The sequence below is a fragment of the Besnoitia besnoiti genome, assembly GCF_002563875.1.
Source record: "Besnoitia besnoiti strain Bb-Ger1 chromosome Unknown contig00014, whole genome shotgun sequence".
NCBI lineage: Eukaryota > Apicomplexa > Conoidasida > Eucoccidiorida > Sarcocystidae > Besnoitia > Besnoitia besnoiti.
Genome location: NW_021703916.1, coordinates 1,103,018 through 1,127,205, shown reverse-complemented (window position 1 = coordinate 1,127,205; position 24,188 = coordinate 1,103,018). Strand labels below are relative to the sequence as shown.

General features: G+C 59.0%; 3 protein-coding genes across 3 annotated transcripts; all 3 read right to left on the bottom strand.

Moving 5' to 3' along the window:
- Positions 1–961: 961 nt before the first annotated feature.
- BESB_026330 (uncharacterized protein) lies at positions 962–6,975 on the bottom strand (the record flags this gene model as incomplete). Its single annotated transcript, XM_029361313.1, has 4 exons — positions 962–1,056; positions 1,288–2,484; positions 3,172–3,524; positions 3,743–6,975. 4 exons carry the CDS (start codon positions 6,973–6,975, stop codon positions 962–964), a joined length of 4,878 nt encoding a protein of 1,625 aa, XP_029215668.1.
- Positions 6,976–10,908: 3,933 nt separating this feature from the next.
- Positions 10,909–13,023, bottom strand: BESB_026320 (uncharacterized protein; the record flags this gene model as incomplete). Its single annotated transcript, XM_029361312.1, has 1 exon — positions 10,909–13,023. One exon carries the CDS (start codon positions 13,021–13,023, stop codon positions 10,909–10,911), a length of 2,115 nt encoding a protein of 704 aa, XP_029215667.1.
- A 4,274-nt stretch (positions 13,024–17,297) lies between these two features.
- On the bottom strand, positions 17,298–22,330 carry BESB_026310 (uncharacterized protein; the record flags this gene model as incomplete). The annotated part of the gene is made up of 8 exons (XM_029361311.1): positions 17,298–17,447; positions 17,924–18,260; positions 18,843–18,928; positions 19,449–19,544; positions 19,989–20,498; positions 21,074–21,142; positions 21,349–21,690; positions 22,307–22,330. The coding sequence occupies 8 exons, from the start codon at positions 22,328–22,330 to the stop codon at positions 17,298–17,300; spliced, it is 1,614 nt and encodes a 537-aa protein (XP_029215666.1).
- Positions 22,331–24,188: the final 1,858 nt, after the last annotated feature.

Genomic DNA, 24,188 nt, shown 5'->3' with positions numbered 1-24,188 from the left:
TTGGGAAACAGTGCGACTCCCTCGAGAAGCGCTTCGCAATAGCTTGTGTTCAGACCCGCAGCGTGTCGCGTCTGCTTTATGGCGAGCTGGACATCATCGGATGGTCTGATGAGGCTTGCTGCCTTGGCGGCCAGGTCACGCTGCAGAATCTTTGCATAGAACGAATATCGAAGAGGCTCACTACAGGAGGGGGGGCTATGGCACAGCCCCAGCAGCAGTGTTGCTGTTCAGCATCTGCAGACGTGAAATGTTACAATTACTTAAGCCACGGTCACGTCCTCTGGAGAAATGACACGTCTCTTCTTAGTTGATTTGCGCCATGGCCGCTCCCACGGGCAGGCGGCGCAGACACGATCTCCTACGCTGGGCTGCGTGTGCACTCTGGTGACTACGCAGCCGTTCGAAAGAACTGGGAGGACGCACTGGGCCGGGACGGAAGGAAGCCTTTCCCTGAGCTGCAGCCAGTCTTCTGTCAGCCTTGAGACTTTAGGTGCTGGAATACTGAAACTGACGGGCCCATAAATAGAACGCGCGCCGAAGCGTATTGATGAAAATTTCTTCAAGTACAAAAAACCTGCAGTGCACTGTGCAGCTTCCAGTCTAGGCTGCGGCTGCTGAGAAGTGAACCCTTGCCTGAAGAAATGTTCTTGAGTATCATTCGTTGCCTGCCATTGCCTGTGGCCCACCACAGCTCGTATTCAGATTATATGCGCTAGCGGCACAAGCCTCGATCATCCTTCACCAGTCACCCCTGGCGTGGTTGGTAGGAAGTCAAGGCTTTCTTCTGTCCCCTCTGCTGCTGTGTTTAGCACAGACGTCGCAATTTCGGATCAACTGTTCAATACCTAAACGCTACCTCCTTTCAGCGGGATGGAGGCAGCTTTTCCACAGGGGTTCTGAAGAAACTTGACGCCCTGCAGGTGAAAATGAACAACACATGCCTGTATGGAGTGCGCCGGCATTAACTCTCGCCATCGCTGCTTGCCTGCGATGCCGTTGAGGATGACTCGAACGCGTAGGGATCCCGTGCGACCGATGCAGACGGGATCCCCGGGTCTGCGTCAAAGAATAACGACGTAGAGGGAATCAGCAAATGTGGCGGGCCGAGGATATCCGGAAACGGCACCCCCTCTTCCCAAAACGCGACCGGGTTCTCATCTGGGGAAGGAAACGGTAATGCGTACCACTGTTCGGGAGTGGATGATGAGTTTGCGGATGTGTCTGAATTTAATGAACCAGAGGCACCAGAGATACCCGTGCTAGTGTGTGCCGGATGTGATCCCTCACCGCTGGATGACGCCGTCAGAGTGCCAGACTCGGTGGCGTAGTTGTTGCCGACGCGATACGCGAATCTGTCCGTCAACTCGTCACGAGACGACTGAGAAGCTGGCTCTGCACCGGCCGCCCCGCTGGTGGCCGGCGTATCCTCTTGTGTTGACATTCCCAGGATTGTCTGTAGTTCGGGAGCCACGCCTGTGCCTCTTGTATCACTCATGCCTTCCTGCAGCACAGCGTGCGGTGCCAGATTTGCACCAGAGCCACTACGAACGGTTGGAGCCGATGTTTGTTCTCGCGTAAAGAGGATGGATGTCGTCACATCAGAGGACACCGGCACAATCTGACCGGACTCGCCAACTGCACGCTCTTGCGGTAATAGACCAGCACTTGCATGAGTGCTCGGGCCAGCGCTGAAGGGTCCATCCGCGGTGTGCGTGCCTCCAACTGCAGAAGATCCTTCTGACAACCAGTGTCCTCGCTGCGAGCCACCAGTGCTCTTCTGTGCAAGATCGCGTTCTGGCGTCAGCGAGCTGCCGGACGCCTCTGTGATAGCCTCAGCAGTGCTGTTTGTGCCCAGTGCAGTACTGGCCCCCAGCAGCCAAGGTTGGTGAGTCCTGTCGTTTTCTGGTGTAGACATACCTCGGCGTCTGTTGCCCGCATGTGCCCGTCCGTGTGCCGAGGGAGCCCCACGCCTCTTTGTAGGAGGAGGTTGTGTCGTGTCGCGACTACCCAGGCCGCTCCTCCCGTGAGACCCATCTGAAGCGGGCGACGCCAGAGGCACGAGTGCAGCGTCACTACTCGCACCTGTGTCGCGCTGACGCCCTTGCCGTGCCATTCTTTTGGCCATCTCACGATCAGAACAACTAGGGCCAGGCGAGTCGCCGCTCCCCTCCGCCACGCTTGGCAGCGTCTCCTCAGCAGGTGGAGCGGTGCGCGTGTTACGTGAAACGCCCTGACCCGCCTGCGCCCGAGTGCGTCCTGAAACCTCACTGCCTGTGCCGCTCGCATGCTGGGCGCCTGCCCCAGGATCGAATGCTGGTGTAATCCCTGAGGCCGCCTGAATGCTCCGATATCCTCGCGCGCCAACTCCATGGCCAAAATGATCTTGTCCCCTCTCCTCGGCCGTCCCGGAGCCACCCGCGCTGCGTTCAGTTGCCGGTCCGCCTGTTGGCTCAAGCCTATACTGTTCCTTTAGTACCATCTGACCTGCCCATAATTGCCCACCTTGTCTAGAACTTAGGTACCCAGCCACACCTGGCATTCCCCAATGCACCAGCCATCCGGGCGGGCTGGAAAAAAGCGTGGCGCCTGCCGAGTGCGCGTCTCGCTGTGCCGACTGGGTGGGCATTTGTTTGCTGCTCGGTTCAGATCTCCCGTCGTCACTTGGCCCTCTTTTCCGTCCCTGCACCAACTCATCTATGGGCAGGACCCCGGAAGGATTAGTAGGAGAATAGTTGGAACCGCTAGTGCTCGCACCTGCCGTTGGCAAACGCATATCCACTCGTGAGGAAGCAAGCCCCCGACGGCCACTGCTTCGATACTTACCGCGATGAGGCCACGGCACCATCGTTGGCGGCATACCTGGAGGCGACATGAAGTCGCCGACTGCGAGACGGCCGCTATCCTGTAAGCTGCTACGACGCCTTGATCTGCTAGTAGCACCGGCGCCTCTCTGTGTTCCCGTGCGTGATGCTAAGCTTTCAGACGGCCTGGCACCTGTGTGGCTAAGCATGCTAGTCTCTCCTGCCGGCACTCGTGGTCCACTACCAGCCTGAGTAGCAGAGTTACTGTCATCTTTACGCCCTGTCTCGACTGCCGCAGCCGCCTGATGTCCCGGGAGAGGTCCACTATATACATCCGGCGAGCGGCTTTGTGAAGTTGAATCCATCCTACCGCGTGTTATTTCACTCCCAGAGCCGCTGCTGTAGCCTCCACTTTGCAAAAGCTGGGCTGCCAACAGGGGCATTTGGTTCTGAAGGTCTCCGTATAGGCGCCATTGGAGATCAGGGATCCTCGAAACGAAGTGTGGAGGAAGACCGCTTGCGTAGTGGATGTCTTCCCGCTGAGGGGTTGGTTGCTGTGTCTCACCCCAGTTTGAAGGGTCTCCGTACACACCCCTCGCTGCACTAGTCACCGCCTGCGCCGGCATGCCGCTTGCTCTGTCGAAGCCCGAGATGCCCGCCTCGTAGCCACTTTTCTGCAGAAGTGGGCCCGTCTGTCTCTGCCCGCCTGAAGTCATTTCGTCGCTGAAACGACTCGAAAGAAATGAGTTTTCCGTCCCCTGCGCGAATCGTGCCACCTGGCCGCCCGCGCCACTAGCCCCGGATGCGCTCCCGTGTAAGGATGTGTCAGTGGGTTTCTGCCCCCCGATGGGATCCCTCCACCGTGAAGTATCGTCGAGAGTTCTGTTAATCTCTGGGGGGGTACTGTGAGCCTCCCATGGCCGGCAGTGACCAGTCCATACATGCTCCTCCGTGTTATTGGATCAGCAGGACCTGGATCCGCAAATGTAACGACGCCAAAGCCGCTCCGCAATGCCTCAGCCTGTCCACCAGACGGGTTTGTGGCCCACGGGCCGTGTGGCTCGGATGGGTGGCGACTCAGGTCGTAGCCGCCTGCCTGAGAAACAGGCAGTCCAGCCGTCTGGCCTTCCGTTGAGTCCGTTGTAGACACGCCTCTTGCGGTAACGTGGTGTGAACCCATCTGACCTGGTGAAACGTCGCGACCCACCCCGGGAGATCCTACATTCAGCCCCTCCATTGCGAACTCCAGCTGCCTCTCAGGCTGCTGCCCAGATCCACTGTGCCCTATGTCGCGGCTCTCGCTGCCACGACTAGCAGTAAGCGTGCCTCTAGCCCGACCGCCGGTTACGTTCGCTTCATACCCAACGGCTGCGAAGAGCGAGCTCGGTAGCGCCTGTTCGTCCGCATGACGACCAGGGTAACCACTTCTCCCTCCGCCCTCAGGCACTGAGGACTCGCGCTGTCGGTTGCCATCTTCAACAGGCAAATCATGGCCAGTCAGGCTCATTTCCGCTGCATTCCGTACAATGTGTCCTCCAGCCTGAGTGTCTGATAAAACCGCTGTGAACGCCGCTCGTCCGGGAAGCGCACCCGGGTCTACTAGTTGCTCCTGAGCATGCTCCCCGTAGGCATACCTGAGCTCCCCGCTACCAGGCATTGCGAATCCGACAGGGCCCATATGGGCTCCCCCAGGTCCACTCTTACCGGTGGACCAGCGCACGCCCTCTCGCAGAGCAAGGGCGCCTGCGAGGTAGCCCATGGCTTTACCTGCCTCGTATCGCCTACTTCCCACTGCCGTGCTCGGGGGCACAGGTACGTCCCCAGGACGGCTGGGGAACCCGCCCCCCATGGTCCGCTCGCTCTGGTTCATTACTGCATCAGCTTGCAACCCGGTAGGGAAGCCAGACGCACTGTAGACGCCATACGTGCCCGCCATCCGCTGCACCGGAGGCGTGCCTGCAGCCTGCTCATGAGACCCACCGACATCGCGCGCACTGATACCGGTGGCTGTGCTCACGGACCTCAACCCACCCTCCGCATGGCTTGGGTACGCGCCCGTCCCACCCTCACCCTCATGCGTTATGCGACGTGCACGCATGACCGGACCACGCTCTGTCAAACCACTAACGGAGCTCGTACGCCGTGGCATTAAGCTCTCTGGCGCTGTGCGACATTGAGCTGCTACCGCATCTGTCTCGCCGCTTTTCCCGATCGAGCTGGAGGACACCAGCCTGTGACTGAGATGACTTCCGTGCCCGCCCCCGCTGCCATCGCCGCCATGAACGACGTGTTCTGGATGCTTCTCCATGGCCAAAGCAGTCCCGCTGTAGCCCGCCATGCTAGTCTCACCCTGCTGCCCAGGTAGCCAGCCTAAGGCGTAGGCCGTAGAGAAACTAACACCATGCCCACTGCCCCTGGCTGCCGCGGCCATGGGATTGATCCCCGCATAACCGGGGAACTCCCCGGTGCTCCCAACGCCTGCATGGATGACGGGCGGCAGTTGCCCGCTTCTGAGATGTTCCGTTGCCAGGTAGCTGCCAGCCCCACCCTCGACAAGCTGTACGTTTGTCTCGCTAGCTAGGCCGCTCGCTGTGCGAGATGCGCCGGCGCCGCGAATGTCAACGTGGTCTGCTGGTGCATTGTCAGTGCTCCCGAATCTGCCTCCTCGCTCACCGTGAATTCGAAACTCGGGTTTCCGCTGGTCCAGCGGTCCAGGCCCACGGTACCCGCCAGCGCCGCGATCAGTGCTGCTACCTATAGACCCGCCTGTCGCGGGACTGCCAGCTGCAGCACTTGGTTGCTGTGAAGGATCGCCGGGAATTGGACTGCCAGCAGCTCCTGCATAATACAAGCGTGCCTCCGCATGAGCGCTTCGCTCGCCGCCATGCAGCAGCTGGGTTGTCGTGGCCGAATCTGGCCAGGGACGGCTTATGTAGTCGTCCAGGCCGTAGCTTCCACTCTCAAGCTTGAGTTCAATGGCCCACCTCGCGCCGCCTCTGCCTGTGTCGGACGCACCATCTTTGCCATAGGGGCTGGAGCCGACCTGCGCAACCGGGCCGGAAGCCTCGAGACCTCTTGAGCCAGTCTCATCTCCATGCAATTCTGTACCGGGTGCTGGTGGGCGGTAGTCGCCGGCCTGAGGGGGACCCGAAGCACCGTGAGTAGACGGCCGCCCCGAGGCTTCGGGTTGTTGGAGCGGCACAGGGCGTGCAGCCTCCCAAGGAAGATTCAAAGTGCGGACACGGCTTGAACGAGAACTTTCGAGTTCGAACACAGCGGGCCATTTCCAACCCAGTGGGGTAGGCGGCCCGCGGTGTCCTGGTTCCGACAAGCACCGTCGCCTCAACGAACGTGTTTGCGGCGCCGGCGTTACTGCTTGATTGCTGCGGCCTCCCACAGGGGCCTGCACACTCGACATGGCAGGCGCTACTGAAATGGAAGAAATCTGTGACAAACGGTGTGCAGCATCACGTGTTGTGCCACGACGGGAACGAAATCGTGGTGCCTTTCGCTGCGTGTAGTTCTTTGAGATTTGCCTTGCGATACGTTGCATGTGTTTCAGCTTCTCGTGTCGTGCTGAAGTAAAGAGGCGAGGCGTGGCGCGGTCAAGCGTGCTGTCAATCGAGTGTACTGCCGAAGGCATGTCAAACGGACTCGGCCTTGGGTCGTTTTTCATCGTGTGGCGAGGTAGGGCAGATGACGAGAGCTGGTTGCTGTTCGGGGGCTGAGTCAGCTGGTGCCATGCCTCCTCATTTGGGCTGTGCGCCGCGTCTCCAGGCGGCCCCCGGTGCGTCATCGCCGAAGAGCCAGGGACCACAGGGGATCCAAGGGTCGCCTCTCCCCCCTCCGCCTGACGAACGGTTAAGGGTGCACGCTCTGGAGTTTTCATGGGAGGAACGCTTTCTTCCACCAGAGCCTCGCTCACGTCGGCTATTACACTCACCGGAAAAGGTGGTGCGTTCCTTCTTTGCGACGGCCCCGCCTCAATCTGTGGCAACAACGACGATTCCGGTGACCTATCACCAGCCACGCTAGGAGCTGGAGGTGATGCACGGTGCGCAGGGCGACTTCGGAGATTGTAGGGAGAACTAAACTCTGGGTCACGGGGTCTTGGTCTAGGTCTCGGTGGACGCGCAACCGCGAGGGATGAGCTACCTATGTACGAGCGATTCATTGAGAAAACAGGACACGCGAGAACTGCAGACGAAGTGGAGGGAGCTTCTCAGGCTAAGAACCATTAAACAAGCACGAATGCGAACTTGCCTCTTCGGTGATGTACAATAGAACCTGATTCCCGTACAGGGCGAACGACGGTGCAAGTGTGTCCTGCCCATTCTAGCAATTGCAACGGTTTTGAAGCTTATCTACTCTAAGCTGCAGAGTGAACAACAGCAACAATTCAGACTTGACAAGAGTGCAGTGTCGCGTTGATGTTCCTGCATCGAGTGAGGACAAGCCCGGCATACCTATCGAGGCTGTACCTGGAGCCTGCAGCACGCGCACAGATACAACATGATGCCATGCAAGTGTCATACAAGGACGTTGCAGTGTGTGGACTCACAGTTAGTCTCTGCCGTTACAGCATTCGGAGGAGCGCTCGTGCGGGCGGAGAGCGTCAATTGCCATAGTGATTTGACAGAAACTGTCGGAACAGCATCCGGATTAGAGCTGAACGTGTATTGATCCTTCAGGCTTGATGCTGCCACAAAGCACGGCAGTAGGCCGGCAGTGCTGCAGGACCGACGAATCGCGGTATAAATGGAGTTCACGTATGCCCCCTACAAAGATACGACCTCAGTCACGTGGACCTTCCGTTTCTGCTGCCCATGCTCGCCCTGGAAGTGTATATGGCTCAGACCTGGCACTATGTCCAGGAATTCTTCTGTCGTACCTGAAGAGATGGATTCGAGGCCTGGTTCAGTCCCGCCGTGGGAGGCGCGCCCAACGCCACACACGCCTTCCTACGGCGCCGTTTGGTGTATGGGTCCCTTGGTCTAGGTCGCTTGGGTTTGGGAGGCGGAGGATGGGCGGCGCTGGCAAGCAAGATACCTCGTAGATCGACAGGGGAATACAAATCCCCCGTGTCGGAGCCCTGACGGAACTGCCTATTCAGCCTGACACATTTGATCGGAGCTTCCCATGTACTGATTGCAAGAACTACCAACAGGGCCTGTACCACAAACGGCGCCACGGTCTTGTGAGGGCCTGTTCTTCCGCGCGCCATCTTTCTGTCGATAATCCACGCTAGCAACAAACACAGTCAAGATGCCATGCTGATGCCCAGAGTCTCCTCGACAGAGGTATCCCTAAAATAACATTATCAAATGTCATTCGCACGAAACGCTTTCACTCTTCTACTAGACATCGCTGCGCTGTCCCAGCTCAAGTGTGCGTTAGTCGACGGTAGATAAGGGTGACGGCCGGCGCGGACGGTCAGAGACGAGGATCCGCCCCGTTCCGCGCGTGCGTCTACGCAGCTGTATGTAAATGTCTTGAAGAGAACCGGAAACGGCTGCTGTCCGCGTGTGTATTCGGTTACAACAACCGCTGAAGTTAGGGGCGCATTCTGCGTTCGCCGATATGAGTATTTGGCGTCAATTTTTTTCCCGCTTGCACAGCGACGGACGCCGTGTAAGGGATGCCAAGGGGACGAACCTGAAGGGTCACACTCGTGTGTCCGCACGCGTGTAGTACGGCGGAGTGTCGGTAGTGCCCTCAGCGCCGCTGACAGCACGAGCGTCATGTGTGCAGTGCCAGCTGCACCCGCCCGGTAGGTGAGCACAACGGGCCCTCCAACACCGTCGGTCATGCAGACGTCGTGCTGAACGTGGAAAATAATACGTTTTGCCTATATATGATGCAGACAAGTAGTGTGATCATGAGGCATGCTTGTGTTCGCGGATAGAGGTGTCTACATGGCTGGGATAAATCCGTCTCCATCAGTGATGTCAGTACATGTGAGGAAGGACGGGTCTGGCATTTCGTCCCTTCAGAAGTGGCGCTGGATACATGCTGTGGCGAACTGTTCTAGCGCTTGGACTATGTTTTAGGGTTTAAAAGTCTTACTTCAGCTGACAGTGTCGCCTGTAAGCTACTTACGCGGCACTGCACGATTGCGACACGCTGGAGCGTTACAATCAGGCGTACTCATTCTTCACAGCATCTAAGACACGGTACCAGGCGTCATACGAGGTGGCCGTGCCCACGTTCCTCGAAAGTTTATGGAGACGATCAGGCCACCTCCCGGCTTGAGGTGCGCGTGGGCACGCTGGCGTGCTGCTCAGTCTGCCACAGAAACTAAGTCACTGGTCGCCATCAACGCGTATTCTAGCACTCCCCAAGTTCTACGGAAGGCGAAGACCGCAGATATATCCTTGGCGAGGAGGCGACACTGGCGGAATGGTGCCACAAGATATGAGTAGAGGCGCTGCGTCGCCGTTAGGAGCCAAAGAAGGGCCTGTTCGCCTGTGTGCTGCAAACAGGGGGCGCGCTCTGTGGCAGAGCCGCTGGTCGCTGTCATGAGAGTGCAGTTTCATTGTCTTCAGCTTGCGACGCGCATCCATGCGAGCTTAGAACTAGCAGGAAGTGGTACATGGATACCTTTCTGAATTCGCAGCGTCCTCCGCAGGTGGCAAGGAATCGTTGTATCACAGGTTCACTGAAATTTCTGGCGCTGGCATCCCAATTCCACTTCCTGCTCGTTGTCTTGTTCCTGAGACAGTGTAGTGCTCGGCTCCACAGTGAGCAACGCACTGTCGGTTCTATTTCTCAGGCACCGGTTCAGTCGCGCAACCAGTCCTGCCTCTCCAGGCGGCGCGCCGGTGCTGGGGAGGGACCGCTCTTTGGTTCATCACATGCACTGCATGGTGTTCGGTTCCCACGCGACCACTAAAGCACTGCAGAAACCTCGTACGCCGCTCACGCCCCCCCGCCCACAACTCCCATACTTCCCTCTTGCCCAGCGCCGATCAAAATGGGCATAAGGGCTCAGAAGCTGCTTCGAAAGATGAAACAAGCATACGCAGGCCTTCAGTGCTCCACCAACATCAGACCTACGGGAATCACTGATGCCCCGTTCTTCCGCGGTATCACAGGCACACCCCTGAGTTCCGCCTCAGACGGAAATGACGCCGTGCTTATCATAGAGAATAAACTGACGGGAAGTAACACCATACCGTGTAACAGCATATGAAGCCCGTTAGGTGGCCGGGGCGCCATCGCCTGTACGAATATGCGGAATTCGCCGAGGTCGCGTCAGCTAAAGCTGAGACGAAACCCGGACGTCGCCCACTGCAAGACTACCCGTAAGTGGCGACGCTACCTGCCATCCATGCAGGTCTTCCAAACCCGAAATGCGATAGAAAGCGTCGGAAATATCTGTGCCCATCGAACAAATAACATTATTTCACTGCAGAGTCATCCCTTTAGTTTTGGAAACAATGACAGGTAGTAGCTTATACACTGGTATGAAGCAAGCCACCGCAATCCAGAGCACCCGGAAACATAAGCCACCATAGCAGTGTTTTTACAGTATCGGTACGAGGCGATCATCGCGATACGCGTACACACAACTTGGCTGATCCGTCCACCAGAGGTTTCCACGAAGTTGCCCCGGTGGGGCTGTACAGCGTCGCACGCCCTGATACTGAATATAAAGCAGTAGCTCGGTAATGAACCGGGAGCCGTTACTGGGCGCTAGTTTGCTTCAGTCAAGTCTATAGGTCCTCGAAACAAGGAGGCACCACTCATATTTGCCTGCAGTAGGCGAGAAAACAACACATTTGACAGTGAACAGACTACTCATGGCTGGCACATGAAACATAGTATGTATTCCACGTTGCTCCGTGCATGTGAGGACGAGGAGAGCGATATGCGCGGCCGCATCGCCGAGCTTCCCAAAGCCGCAAGTCATACACGCTGGTATATGACAATTCCTTCACGGCAGCTATCGCCCGCAGCAGTGTCCCAGGCAGGCTGTAACACTCCCGCAAGACCAGCGACGGGCCGACACCCCCTATGTTATACAGCATGGAGCACCACCGAAAGCGTCTCCACATCGACACTTTCTCGCCGTCGGCCATGGTATCCTCCACATATTCAACACTGGCTAGACGCCATCACCTTCCTTTTTGCCATGGCCTTCCGATCCGCCACTGTCCCTCTGGGAGCATTTCGCCTCCTCCTGGCCAGGAGCCGGCTGCCTCCTAAACTTCTTGTGCCGCCAGGTGGGCGGCAAACCGGCAGACCCCATCGAATCGACGGCTTCTTCACTCGCACGCGGCCGAGATACTTCTGTCAAGATCCGCTTAACCCCCTTTTGCTCATGGGGGCCCGACAAAGACGAAAGCCCGGGATGTTCTTTGTTTAGCGTCGGATCTGCCGCATATCTTGTCCTTTGCTGCGCCATGTCTACCGAAGCGCCAGCCCAAGCCTCTCGCGGAAAAGCCTTAGTTCCGCTTTTATGGTGTGTCTCGCTGTGCTTTTGTGGTCCTGCACTCTCGCCGACAGCAGCACTGGTTCGGTTTTCGAAGAGCGCCCGAGGCCCTGCCTCCGCAGAACCGTACGCAGATGTTGTCTGACTGCTGCCTGGCGCCGTCAGTGCAACAGGCTCATTACGGGCTCCTGGCACACTCTGAACGGGTTGTCGCGACAAGTCGGCTCCCGCTTCTGCTCCAAAGGGGCGACGAATCAGCTGACGCCGAAACAGACACTCCAGAACGACCCCCACCAGTGCCGCCGGGGGAGGCGGAGATGAAACAAGAGAATCTCGTGACTGTGACGGGTACGACGAGAGGCTTCCACTCGGTTGGCGTCTTGAGCCCTTCCCTTCCTTGTGTGCACCCCCTGCCTCAGAAACACGAGGACTCGACAAGACATCGGCCTGTTCTCGCCCGCTGCTTCCACACCGAGATAAATCCGAGCGGGGCGCCGACGGCCACTCCTGGCACGCAGCACCCGGGCCTGATGTAACCGTGTCCCGCGGTCTCGATGGCGCAACGATGACGTGTGCCACTTCGCGTCTTGTCCCGTCCGTGCCGGCCTGGGGCAAGGACGGCCGCGGCATAGGTAAAGCGACGTTTGACGGTTGGTGCAGGACTGGAAACTCATTGCTCACTTCCGCCACGCTCGAAGCTACCGCACTAGACCACGGGGACAACGGCGATGACACGAGGGAGCTTATGCCACGCGCCGATGGAAGTGAGACGGCTCGAATTGGTGCCATTCCAGTTCCATGAAGTGTAGAGCTCACACGACCGCCCCCGTGCGGCAGATCAGAGGAAATTCCTCGCTGCTCATGCACCCTTGACGGCTCCCTCCTGGCCTGAGACACTTTGTCTGCTGCCTGCGAACGGCGAGGGCGAGCCGCAGTGGGTCGTCCGCTCTGCACCAGAACCGGAACACGATTCTCGCCTGGCATCGACAGCGGCATGCCTATGGAACTGACGGCCTCGTCTGATGTCTCATGCCTACTAGAGCGGGGCTCGGAAAAGCTCGAGGCGGATGGAACACTCGCTGATTCTGGGATACCTGCGTGTTCGCCAACAGGATGCTGTCGTTCGTATTCTGCATGAGAACGTCTAGGGAGACGCAGCAAGGGCTGCAGGTGGGCCGACGCAGGCGGCTCTCGTTCCCCCACTGCCGTCGACAAAAAACCGGTCACATGAGCGGTCTCCCTGGTACTCTTAGTTGGCATTTCGCGGCGAACACGCGGCTTCACAGCAACCGCGGGAGGACCACTGGGCTTGTGGGCCGACTGAACGTCAGACTGGAGCGTCTGGGGAGGGCTCGGACGTGGTAAGAGCGGCGGCAGCCTGGCCCTGCTCTTAGACCTAGATGTCCCCGGTGTGGATGCCGAAGAAGTGGCATGCAGTCTAGTGCCTTCGAGAGGCTGCAACATCTGCACTAAGGAAGCTGGTGGAGACGTGAGGTCAATGACCCGAACTGCGTTAGAGGATGTAGGGGGCCCGCGCGGAAGAGCAGAAGTGCTGGCCGTAGTTCTGGCGTGGCGGCGCGGCCTCTTGGCACGCGGGGTCGACGAGGATGGCGCAGCATACCACAAAGTCGAAAGAGGCAGCGCCTGGGGATGAATAACCGAAGCGGGGATGTGATAAATCTGCGGCGACTGCAGTACCAATAGCGGCCACGGGTCACCAGCGCGAGCATCAGGTCGCTGGGTCAGGGGTGCTCCAGGCACAGGTGCAGGACCCGGTGGCGCGTGCATATCTGTCACAAAAGAGTCAACGCACCAGGTAATTTACAAAGTAGAAAGCATGCGCCACTTCTTAACGAGGCTTCGCGGCCACGAGGTGACGACCACTGAATACTCATAGCACCGTGAATAGCGATGCGTGTGCAGTCAATAATGTAAATACTTTTTTCGATCAGGAAGCCACTCAAGCAGTTCGAAAACGTCTGATTCAGGTCTTGACACAGGCGAGGCATTTCATCGTCGTGCCCTCACAACTGCGGTGCTTACGTGGAGGCGATCCGGCGGGACCCGGCACTGCCGGTGGCGAGGCTGCCGGCTGCGAGACGACAACGCACAACGACACGACATTCGTGCCAGTCTCGGCGAAGGTGTTAGAGCAAATAGCGTTTCAGAAATAAACATCGACACAAGAGGCAAGACGACATGGGAACGCCGCCCGTTTGGCGTTGACGGCGCGTGTGAAGGATTGCGGCGGTCATGCTTGAGAGTACCAACCGACCGTCTCCCGCGCCCGCCGCAAGCTATTGGCTTGTGCATTTCGTTTGATCTTAACTTCCTGCTTTCGGCCTGAAAGGCAGTGGTGCTCATGAGCGCATCACCTCACTAAGAGTCTGCCGGCCCCAAACGCTTGTCGCTACATGTTAGGTTAGAGCACATTAGTCCATCAGGTGCGCTACTGCGGGCAGTTCCGCCTCGCCTGCGACTGTGCATTACAACCCTCGTTGCTCGTCCAGCGGCCTCCTCAGAGTAATCGTAAGACCAGAACGTAATTTCCTCACCGCATTTGTCTGACCAGCTACAGGCGGAACAAAGACAGGCGCCCAAATTCGAATATTGTGGGACGCTGGGATCAACATAGCGGGTGTGTGACGTGGCGGCTCACGCCCCGCCCCAAAGGACACCGCAGTTGTTGCTGGTGGTGCGGGTGCTGTCAAACCGCCATCTTCTGGAACTCGATCAACACCGGAGGCACCCGCCAACCCAATGACTCTAATCTCAGTCGGGCACTGTGGCCAGACTCGCGCTCGTGCCGTCTGCGTCAATGCTCTAGGGTCCGGAAAACTATGAACTACCGCGCGGGAAAATGAAGCTAGATGAATCTTGAGCCAAGAGATCGCGTCACAGCTGTACTCGGGAGAATTTTGAACAGGAAAAAAACTCGAGCAGGCCGGGAGAGACGCACGCTGAATCGTTGTGCACGACGGGTGGCCACCCCAGATGGGAATAGCTGCAAAGAGAAGCAATACACAAAAACTGCGCTGCGCTACCGACATCTTGGAGAAGAATCAAACAGCGCTCGCCTAGTGCGGAGGTCAAACAGCGAGGTGGAAAGACATTCGGACGTAGGCATGCATCCCCCCTCTCGTTGTTTCCACGATTCTATTGGATGGTGCTCGTTGCTGGCTGAGCGTTTCTTTCAAACAAAACCGAACGCTCTGCCCGACATGTGCATCATGTTATACCCGCTCCCAAGGATAAGCTGCTAGATGAAGGTAAATGTTGCTGGGCACCAGGTGCCTGGTGCATATCCGAGTGGGCAGCCACGAAAAGCAGAAGGGAGCAAACACCTAGGATATCACATTCATATGTGAGATACGACGGAAGATTATGAATATGGATGACGCTGTAGCTCAGCGGGACGCCCGAAATCTGGACCACAACATTGAACGTGCTTTTGCACGCAGTCAAGAGTCTCGAGCCGTGTACGCCAAACTATGCCACATTGTGCTGCTTGAACTAGGAGGCTCTTAGGCCTGCGGTTCGAAATGACAATATGCACGCGGAAACGTTTAAAGTCAGTGCAGTCCTTCCAGAGGAAACTACCAGCACCAACCCCACGCAGACATAGCCTTTATGGGGGTCCTTGTAGAATCCCCCCCCCCCCCCCTTCTATACTCCACGTGTGTGGCCGCGTGGTAGGCCTCGCCAGCCACCCGTGACGTGGCATCATGTGAGGTCTTCCCACAGTGCGGCGGCGTGCTCTACGAACAACATAAGGGAATAGCAAGTCTCAGCGGATGACTGGTCAACGCGACAAAACATCCGGCCTGTCTCATCCGAGCGTAACACAGTGAAACGTGACGGTAGCCTGGGTGGATCTGTTCAAGAAAGGGTGTCTGCGGCGGGTGGGTGCTCAGCCCGCTGCAGGCGTATCTTCCACTGGAGGGGGCGACGACGGCAGCCAGTACACGTGGGGCACTCTGTCGACAGAACTCGACATCGCGACGCGACCCACCAGCAGGCAAGAAACGAAAACGAATGCGCGCACGCTGGCAGATCTCTTAAGCGCGCCCCTCCCACTGTTACTCAGTTTCCCTACACGAACTAGACACTACCGCTTAGCGAGGCGACGTAGAGCTGCACATCTACCCCACCGACCGGCCGCCTGCGTCTCGTCGTCACCCAGTCCGTGCGGAGTTCCTTCTCACGCCCCCTTTTGAAGGGAAAAGCAGGCATCCGCGGCTCGCTTTTGTTTTGCCTTAACTTGCTAGCCACTAGTCGATTCATACACTGTGTGCCCGTGATACGCAGGGCGCTACCTGCAGCTGTACGAATGTACAGGGGGTTCTCCGCCGAGAAGTCTGTCATTATGCATCCCGCGGCGAAGCCTCACGTACAGACCGTCGTAGTGTTTTGGTATCGAAGGGCGAATGCCCGGCATTGTTTTGGCTGCCCTGTCCCCACGGAAGCGGCAAGGAGGCAGGCGGCACTTGAACAACTATCTGCCACCAGGGCGAAGGCGCCTCGCAAAGACGACGCGCTGGCTGCCTTGCCTCGGATCCTCACCCGCGCAGTCCAAAACTCTTCAGTGCACTTACGAAAGACGCAACCCATAATGCGGAGCTTCTGAGCGCTTCCAAGTTGCCACGGCCAGTCACAGCACCCCTGCGAGCCTTGGAAGGCACCACAGTTATTGGTCTTCGCTGCTCGCGTGGGTGAAACTGAAAAGACGATATGAGTCCCGTACGGGGTGGGACACCACGCACCCGTGACCAATCTGGGGTCATGTGGAGTTCACTGAGCTTGCGTCCTCGTTGCAGCCGCTCAGGTCAATACCAGCCCGCATGGCGTTCTTTAGGGGTGCATACTGGAGACCTCCCTCACCCCATCAGGCATCGCAGAGGGGACAGCAAGCCCGTGCACCGCTATCGCGCCTCGACAGAGTACAGTCGACGTTCAGTCTAGGGCGTTCGCGCATCAGTGCTCCCAGATCTACAGGCCCCTATGCCCAGCGCGCAGCCCCTAGGCCCATATACCTCCTACCGCGGAACCGTTTCAGCTTCACTGTTGTAAACTGCGCGTCAGCTGCGTGTGTCAGTTGTATTTTCACTCGCTCTCGCACCATGGCGCGGCATCCCAAATTTTGCCGCACGCGCCACCGTAGCGTGTGAAAAATCCGTGTGCTCTCAGTGGTGCCTCGTCTGGCGCAAACAAAGCAGACATGCCTCAGTGAGGAGTTCGCAAATGTTCGCAGCGGCATGCGAACAACCTGACTGCTAGAGCTTTCCTCAGGAGCAGCGCGTGACCAAAAGGCAGGTCTCAGAAAAAGGCGAGCGCTCCCCCCTCCTCATGACGAGGAAACTCGCTGGAGAGCTGCATGCGGCAACGCTCCGGATTTGCAGCTTCGCTGAACGGGCGAGGACATTTCGCCCTCTCCGCCGCTTTCACCACGCAGATCTAAATCCGCGGCTTCCGTTCACCTGACTCCATATCTCACGTATGCACCTGCGCATGCGCCTCTGGGGAGACGCCGCAGTCTTGTGCGGCTACGTATCACGAGTGAGGCATCACTAGTTGCGATCAAGCGAAGCGACGAAACCATGGCTAGAGGCAAGAATTCTGGTTGCGATTAAGCGAAGAGACGAAACCATGGCTAGAGGCCGAAATTCTGGTTGCGATTAAGCGGAGAGATGAAACCAAAGCTAGAGACACAAATTCTGGTTGCGATTAAGCGGAAAGATGAAATTGTGACTCGAGGCAGAGATTCGGGTGCGCTTCAGTGAACCGGCTTGCAGGAGCGTGGTGGCGATCGGCGTCCCAGCTGGAAACACGTCAGAACTCCGCTCAACGATCCGAATAGCGTTTTTTCTTCGCAACCCTCAAACAGGCGAGGCTTCCCAGGGCTTTGGAGGGTGTGGGCACGTGTGTAGCTGCAGTAGGCGTACATCGGCGTCCGGCTTGATTTTGCTCGAACGGAACCCTCTGAAGTCTACATGTCAGAACGCTGCTGACCGCTCGAAATGTGCCAAAAAAGAAGTGCACTCGCCCTCCACCCCAGGGCTCCTTCACGACGTCACGAGGGCGCCCAGCTCGTCGTCCTCAGCCGCCGCTGTGTGAATCAGGTTTGACAAGTAGGACAAGCATGTGTGCTTGTTGAAAGAAAACTCGTAGAGCGTTAGCAGATTGCGAACTCCGCCGACGAAGAGAGACTCATCCTGAAGATACAGGCGACCTCAAGCAAGCCAACTATCGGCGCGAGGCCAGAAGACCCCCAGCACGCGTCCGTGTCCACGCATAAATCTCCTCTCCATATATTTGTACGCGAGTATGCTTGAATGAGCAGAGCTGTCTCCAGTTGCTGACCTCTCGAACCCTGCGTAGATCTTTCTCTTTCTTTATAGGTATATGTGTATACTCCAACCCCTCACTCCGAGCTCGCGTCGCCCTTCCTGCTCTTGCTTTGCGCTCTGTCTGTCAGGTCTCGAATGCGCCATTTGACGGAGGGCAGGCTTCGGGGCCGCCCACGTCTCACATGCGCCCCTTCGCTCTACGCGTGAATGCCCCTCTCTCCCTCGGCGCTCGCCTCTATCGGCGTGGCCGTTTCCGCAAGTTTGAGGCACGCCCACTCTGTGGGGTGACGCCCCTGGCGCGCGTGCGCCAGGCTTCGCGAGTTTCGTCTCTGCAGGCTTACCGGCTGCCGCTCCATGGCGGACTCGAGGACGACGGTGGCCTCGTAGAGTTTTCTATCGTACAAGTTCGCGACGGCGAGGTTCGAGGCCGTGCTGGCGAGCGCGGAGGGGTAGGACACGCCTGCGAGCCGCTTTGGCGCCCAGCCGGGGAGCGAGGCCGCTTGTCGCGCGTGCTCGCCTTCGCGAACGTCTTCCTCGCGGTTCAGCTCGAACTTGGCCGCCTTCTCCCCCCAGAGGAACTTCCTGCGCTCTTCTTCTCCAAGCTCGGCAAGCTCGTGCCCGGCCCCGAACGCCGCCCTCGCCCGCCCTGCGTCGCGGCTCAGGAGCGCCAGCAGGCCGCTGCCAAACAAAACAAAGCGAGGCACCCACACGAACCTCCACGTGCGTGCAGCGCACGACTCACGGCGCCTCTGACCCCAACCCTCCCCCCCTTCTCAACCTGCGCAACTCCGCTGAAACAACGCCCCACAGAGCGCCTTCAGCAAACACGCCAACTGGGCTGCCTTCGCGCTGCGCCCGCCTAACCGCAGGCGCCGCGACGCTGCGGTAGAGGCCCTCACCTGCGCGCAACGCTGGACTCTTCCCTGCCTGCGCACGCCGCCTGCATGCGAGGCTCGCGCGCTCATCATGAAATGTCCAGCGACCCTCGCAACAGCGGCCGACGCAGGCCCGCGCGACCGCTCCAGTCGACCCGCGAGCGCGGCCGCGGCGAGACAGCGCCCTGACTCACACGTTCGCAGCGCGCCACCGCCCCGCGGCTCTCAGCGGCGGGCGGGGCCATAGGTCTCAGCACTTTCTGTTTGTTTTGGCTGCGTTGAAACCCCCGCATACTGCGCTAAGCAAAAGGGCTCTTCAGGTACGAAGTACAGCGGAGTTGCCCGCGGCGGGACGCGCGCTTGGCGCGAGCCCGCGCAGCCTCACCTGTTGGTTTGCGCCGTCACGTTGTCGCACTCGCTGAGGCACTCGACGTAGCCGAAACACTCGTCCGCGAGGTCGAGGGAGCCCATCTGGAAGCACGCACGCGACCTCCAAGAGAGCTGATCCGCAACTGAAAGACATCATCTAGGCTCGACACCTGGCGACCGCCAGAAGGCGCTACGCCCCAGGGCCCAGAAATCGCGTCTGTGCGATTGCTTCAGGCCGCTGCAACCTCCGCTTGATGCGGGCCCGCTCGCGAACGACAAAGCGCAAAGGGCACCTGGATGTTGGGCAGAGAAGCTCCCAGCGGCTCGCCCCGCACAGCTCGTCTTCTATCGTCCTCTCAATCTAAATTCATCTTATAGCTTTGGTCTCTTAGTTGCAATGACCTCTGTACTCCTGATAATTACAGGTATCACGTTAGAGCTCCGACATCCTTCTGACATTGCTTGGCCAACCGCGGTGAGACGAACTGCGTAAAAGGGGGGGGGGGGGGGGGGGGAAGGTGCGCCGCCATGGAACAAACGGAGGGAAGCACCCAACAAACGCCGAAAAAGACTCAAAAAACCCGAAAAAACCGCGAAAAATGGACACCCCAGCCACACTTACCCGCAGGCCGATGCGCCCCATCAGCGAGAGCGTCGGCGTGTGCTGCTGCCCCTGCCGCCGCTTGAGGACTTCTTCCTGCAGCAGCTGAAGCGCCTCCTGAACGCCGAGACACACTCCCACACGTGAGCACCTAGCCACGGACATACCGGCGCGCCTCCTCCCCTCGCGCCACGCAGGTGCGCCTACGAACCCGCCAGCCGCGCGCAGACGCGCAGCGGTTTGCCGCGTTCGCCGCTCGGCGCCCTCCCTGGTGTGCCGCTTAGCCACAGATACACCTCCATCTCGCGCGCGATCCGCTTCGCAACCAAAAAAGCGTCGCGCGTCTCGAATGGACCCTGAGAGAGCCGCGGGCGCATGCGACGGCAGCCCAGGCGCGCAGACAACCCGGGAGACGACGATCGCCGGGTTGTCTCTGCGCGCAAGCCATATGAAAAGGAACCCGTCAGCCCGCGCGGAGAACACCTGCCTGCGCCGAGACGTCTGTCGCAAGTTCGATCCCGATCTGCCGCGTCGCTGCCGCGGCCAAGGCGCGCGGCGTACCTGCGGGTGACCCTTCGCGACGAGGATCTCAGCTGCGAGGAAGGCCGCTGTCGTCAGCCGCTCTAACCAGAGTGCGTGGAGCAGAGAGTCGTCCGCCGCCGCATCCGCGCCCAGGGGGCCCTCAGGCGAGCGCGCCGAAGACGCCGGCGGGGGCGAGGAGACAGCCGCCGAGCTGCTCGGCGGCCGGCCAGCCGCGACACGCAGCAGAGACTTCCGCAGCGCGGCAGTGGGGGAGCGCTCAGAAGGCTCTGGACACGCGCAGCGAGAAGGATGGCAGTAGGTCTCCAGTCTTCTCCGCGCGAAGCGAAGGAGGGCGTAGATCGCGTCGAGACACGCCGGCGAGTTCGGCGTGCAGACACTCGGCGCACAGGCCAGAAACGTGTGGAGGCAGAAGGGAATCAGCGAGCCCCGCTTCCCCGCATATAAGCCGCCGTGGAACTCGTATGTCCAATACGGCGAAGAGAGAGGATGCGGCAGCGCGCGCAGCGCCGCCGCAATGCCCGCGCCGTCCTGCAACCACACACAGCGAAAGGCCGCGCAATTCCTCGCCTCGCCGCTTCGCTCTTGACACGCGCGAGCAGACTTGGCTGCGGCTCTCTCAGTGTTCTATGCGTCTGCATCATCTGCGGCGAGAGCGAAAAGACCCAATGCGCTGCCCTCTCTCTCTCCCTCTGTTCCACCTGTCCGTTGCTCCGAGGCCGCCGCCTTCCCCTCTCCATCCTAGCATGTTCATCTGCCCACTCTGTCGCTTCGAGCTGAACCGGCAAGGTTCGCGGGACTCGCAGCGCCACCCGAGTCCTCCGCGTGTGTCTCGACTGGCTCGCCTGCGTCCATGTGCATCTTCCTGCGGCCCTGCCAGGCCCCCTCTCCGCGCAAAACGAAGGGCGGGACGAAAGCCACGAATAAAGAGAGAGAATGCGCGAAGAGGGGAAGCGATCTGCGGAGGCCGGCGCGCGCAGGCCTCGATGAAACGCGAGAGGAGACGTGAGCAGCTCTCCCGGAGGCGCAGAGACACCAGAGAGGCGTCCACGCAGGCCCGCAGAGGCGCCGGAAGGCGGAGCTTCAGACTGCAAGAACCAACTCACCTTGCGAGAAAGCAGCGCGTAGATCTTGACTGCTACCCACTGAATATGAAGATCCGGCGGCAGCTGCGGCTGCAAATACACGAATGACGCACCAGCGGCCGGCGGATGCCTACATGTGCATCCCCCTCAGCTACCCACAAAACGAATAGCAATATACATGTAGATAGACAAAGAAGGTTGTAAATTGACAGCGCAACGAACACACGCACAGCGCCAGCCTGTAGATATACGCGGGCATGCTAAGGTGTGCGTCAGTGAGCGAGAAGACCACGAACCTGCTGCAGGAGTTCGGAGACGAGGCGAATCACAGATCGAAACTGCCTCTTAAGAAGCAGCGCCGCCACCTGTGCCTTCGTCTCATCGATTCGCGTTCCCTCCTCGCTCAGCCTCGCTTCGTTGTCTCCTCTCCCAGGCGCCTCCTCTGCGCAGGCCGCAGGCCGCGAGTCGGCGCCTCTGCGGCTGAGAGAGGATGCTTCCTGCCACGAAGGCGCGGCGAGAGGAGGGCTCGAAGAGCCCGCAGGGGGCGACGGCAAATCGCGAGACGCCGGCGAGCGGAGGCGCAAAAGCGGAGAGGAGGAACTCGAGCCGCTCAGAGGCAGCGCGGCCAGCTGATGAAGCTGTAGACGTGCAGCAGCACAACGCTCGGCGCCGCTTCAAACGAAGGCCCCCGCCCAGCTCCGCATTCGGGCGGCAAGATTTTCAGAGGCGTTTAAATGGCACACACGAAGAGAGATGAGCCTCTCACCCGATCCACACGCGAACTTCTTGAAAAAACAGAGCAATGCCTCGCGAAACAAAAGGGGACATGCGCGGAGGAAGGCTGCCCTCCAAGAGCATCTGTGATCGCGAAGAAAGACGCTCTCCCGCTGCCGGAGGCACGTTCCCTCCCCGCCCCCCCGCCCCATGTCCGCGCCTTTCCCTCTACGTGCGGCGAGGCAGCCGTCAACAGACAGAAGCCTTCCTAGATGCACGCCGCGCGCCTTCTCGGATGAGGCCAGCAGCAAGACAGCGCCGTGGTCAAGTGCTTCGAACTAAGACACAAGTGTCGCGCACAGTGTGACCCGCCTGGAAGCGCTCCCTGCTGTCTGCAACTACACACGCATCCGAAGTATGAAAGCTAAGTCTCCACATCAACGCGCGCGAGTCAGGAGTGCACCATACACAGACATATACATATATATAGTTATGGCGACGGAATCTGCTTCGCCGGAGGTTTTTTCTTGTTTGCCCTACCGGAGTTCCTTCTGGCGCGGCCATGACGGCATTCGCTCCAAACCCTAACCCTGCTGCCGTCGCGAGCAGCTCAAAAGGAAACGAGGGGGCAAAGGCACAGCGAAACGCGGGCGCAGGAAGATGTGAGGGCGAGCGGAAGCGAAGCAGAGCGAAGGACGAAGAGAGAGGAGGACCGCACAGAAGAGAGGACGAGAAGAGACGAAGGATCTAACTTAAATACAAGCTGGAGTAGCAGGAGAACAAGAGGAAAAGGCGGCGAGCACCACGAAGACGCTGCAACGACGGCGGCGCCGACAAAACGAAGCAGCCCGCTGTCTACCCGCTCGGCTTCCGCACGCCTTCCTCTCCTCGCACGTCCCGCTTCTCCACACTGGACATCGGAAAGAAGCACGCAGAAGAGTCACAGCTGACTGAAGTCGATGCGCGAAAGCTAGAGACGGAGACCGTGTCAGCAAGAACGTGAGAAAAGGGCGGGAGCTCGGCGACGACAAGCCAGAGGAAAACAGCGAGGAAGCAAAACGGACCGCAGCGGCAAAAAATGCAGAAAGACGCGTGGAGATGGACGACGAGAGAAGGAGGAAAAGAGAAGTATCAACGTGACAGAAAAAAACTCCGTAGCCGATTCCCCGCGGTGAGACACAACGACCCGCGGGCGTCGAGCGGGCGCAGAATCCCTGACCGATGAAAAAACACACGCACTACACACAAGCACGAACAGAGAGATCAAAACTGAAAACGAAGATTGGACAAGCGAAAGACAGAGAGAAGCGAAGTACATCTCGCAAACGGTCTGACTTGTCCATGTAACGAAACGGATCTCGAGAGAACCTCTGACTTTGCCGGGACTCAGTGGCGTGGCTGCCGGCGGGTCTCGCGTGATGAAGCGTCGGGAAGGATGGGCTCGAGAAAGAAGAAAACGGGATGACCCACCTTCATATGTTCAGTGTGTGTGTCTCCGTGGAGCGCCGAATGATCTGATTTCTTCTTCCTGCGGTGTCTCAGCATATCTGCTCAGGTGAGTGTACACTGCCAGTGACTCACATTCTGCACTCTTCCGCTGCTGTTTTTCGTGTTAGGGGGTCACCTAGCTGCATGCGAGGAGGGAGCAAGACCGGGGAATGCCTCGCGATGCGGGAGCTGGCGATTCTGAAGCATAGGACGCACATTTTCAAGCAGTGACGGCAAAATTGCTTCAAGCCTGGCACACATATTGACACTGTTCTTGCCTCTGGGGGGAGCCAGCCGCCGGCTCTCTTCTCACATCCGCCTTCCTTGACTCTGTCGCGTTCTGTGGTTGTTGTTTAGCGACGGCGCGGGCCCGCCCACAGCACCGTCGTGGCCATTTCTCTTTGTCTTGATTGCGTCTATCGCTCTCCTTTTCTTTCCTTGTCACGCTGCATGGCGTTGTTCTCTCCAACCCGGGTTCGGCCTTTTCCCTGCGCAGCTGCCGTTGTTGAACGGCCTCGTCGTCTGAGCTGAAAAGCTCGCTGCCTTGCCTCGTTCTGTCCTCCTGGCCCCGGTTCCCTTTCCTCGCGTGACTCGAGGAGGCCACGTGAGAGTTTCCGTCTTTAGAAGCGCCAGTGTGAGCTCGATTTCGCGTGTGTCGCGTAGCCTCGCCCACCCGCTTCCCCCGTCAGTTCACACTGTCGCACTCTCTCAGCTGCTCGCCTCCCCCTGTTCCTCGCTTTGTCTCTCTCTTTCTTCTCCTTCTTCTGCATGTTTCCTTCTGTCGCCATGTGCATGGCGTCCTCTGCCTGTCGAGGCCCTTCGCTTGCGACGCTCACACTCGAGATGCTTTTCTCGCCCTCTCGGCGACGCTCTCCCTCGTCTGGCCGCGCGCCTCCTCCCACCGGGTTTCCAACTTCCCGCGGGACTCCAAGCC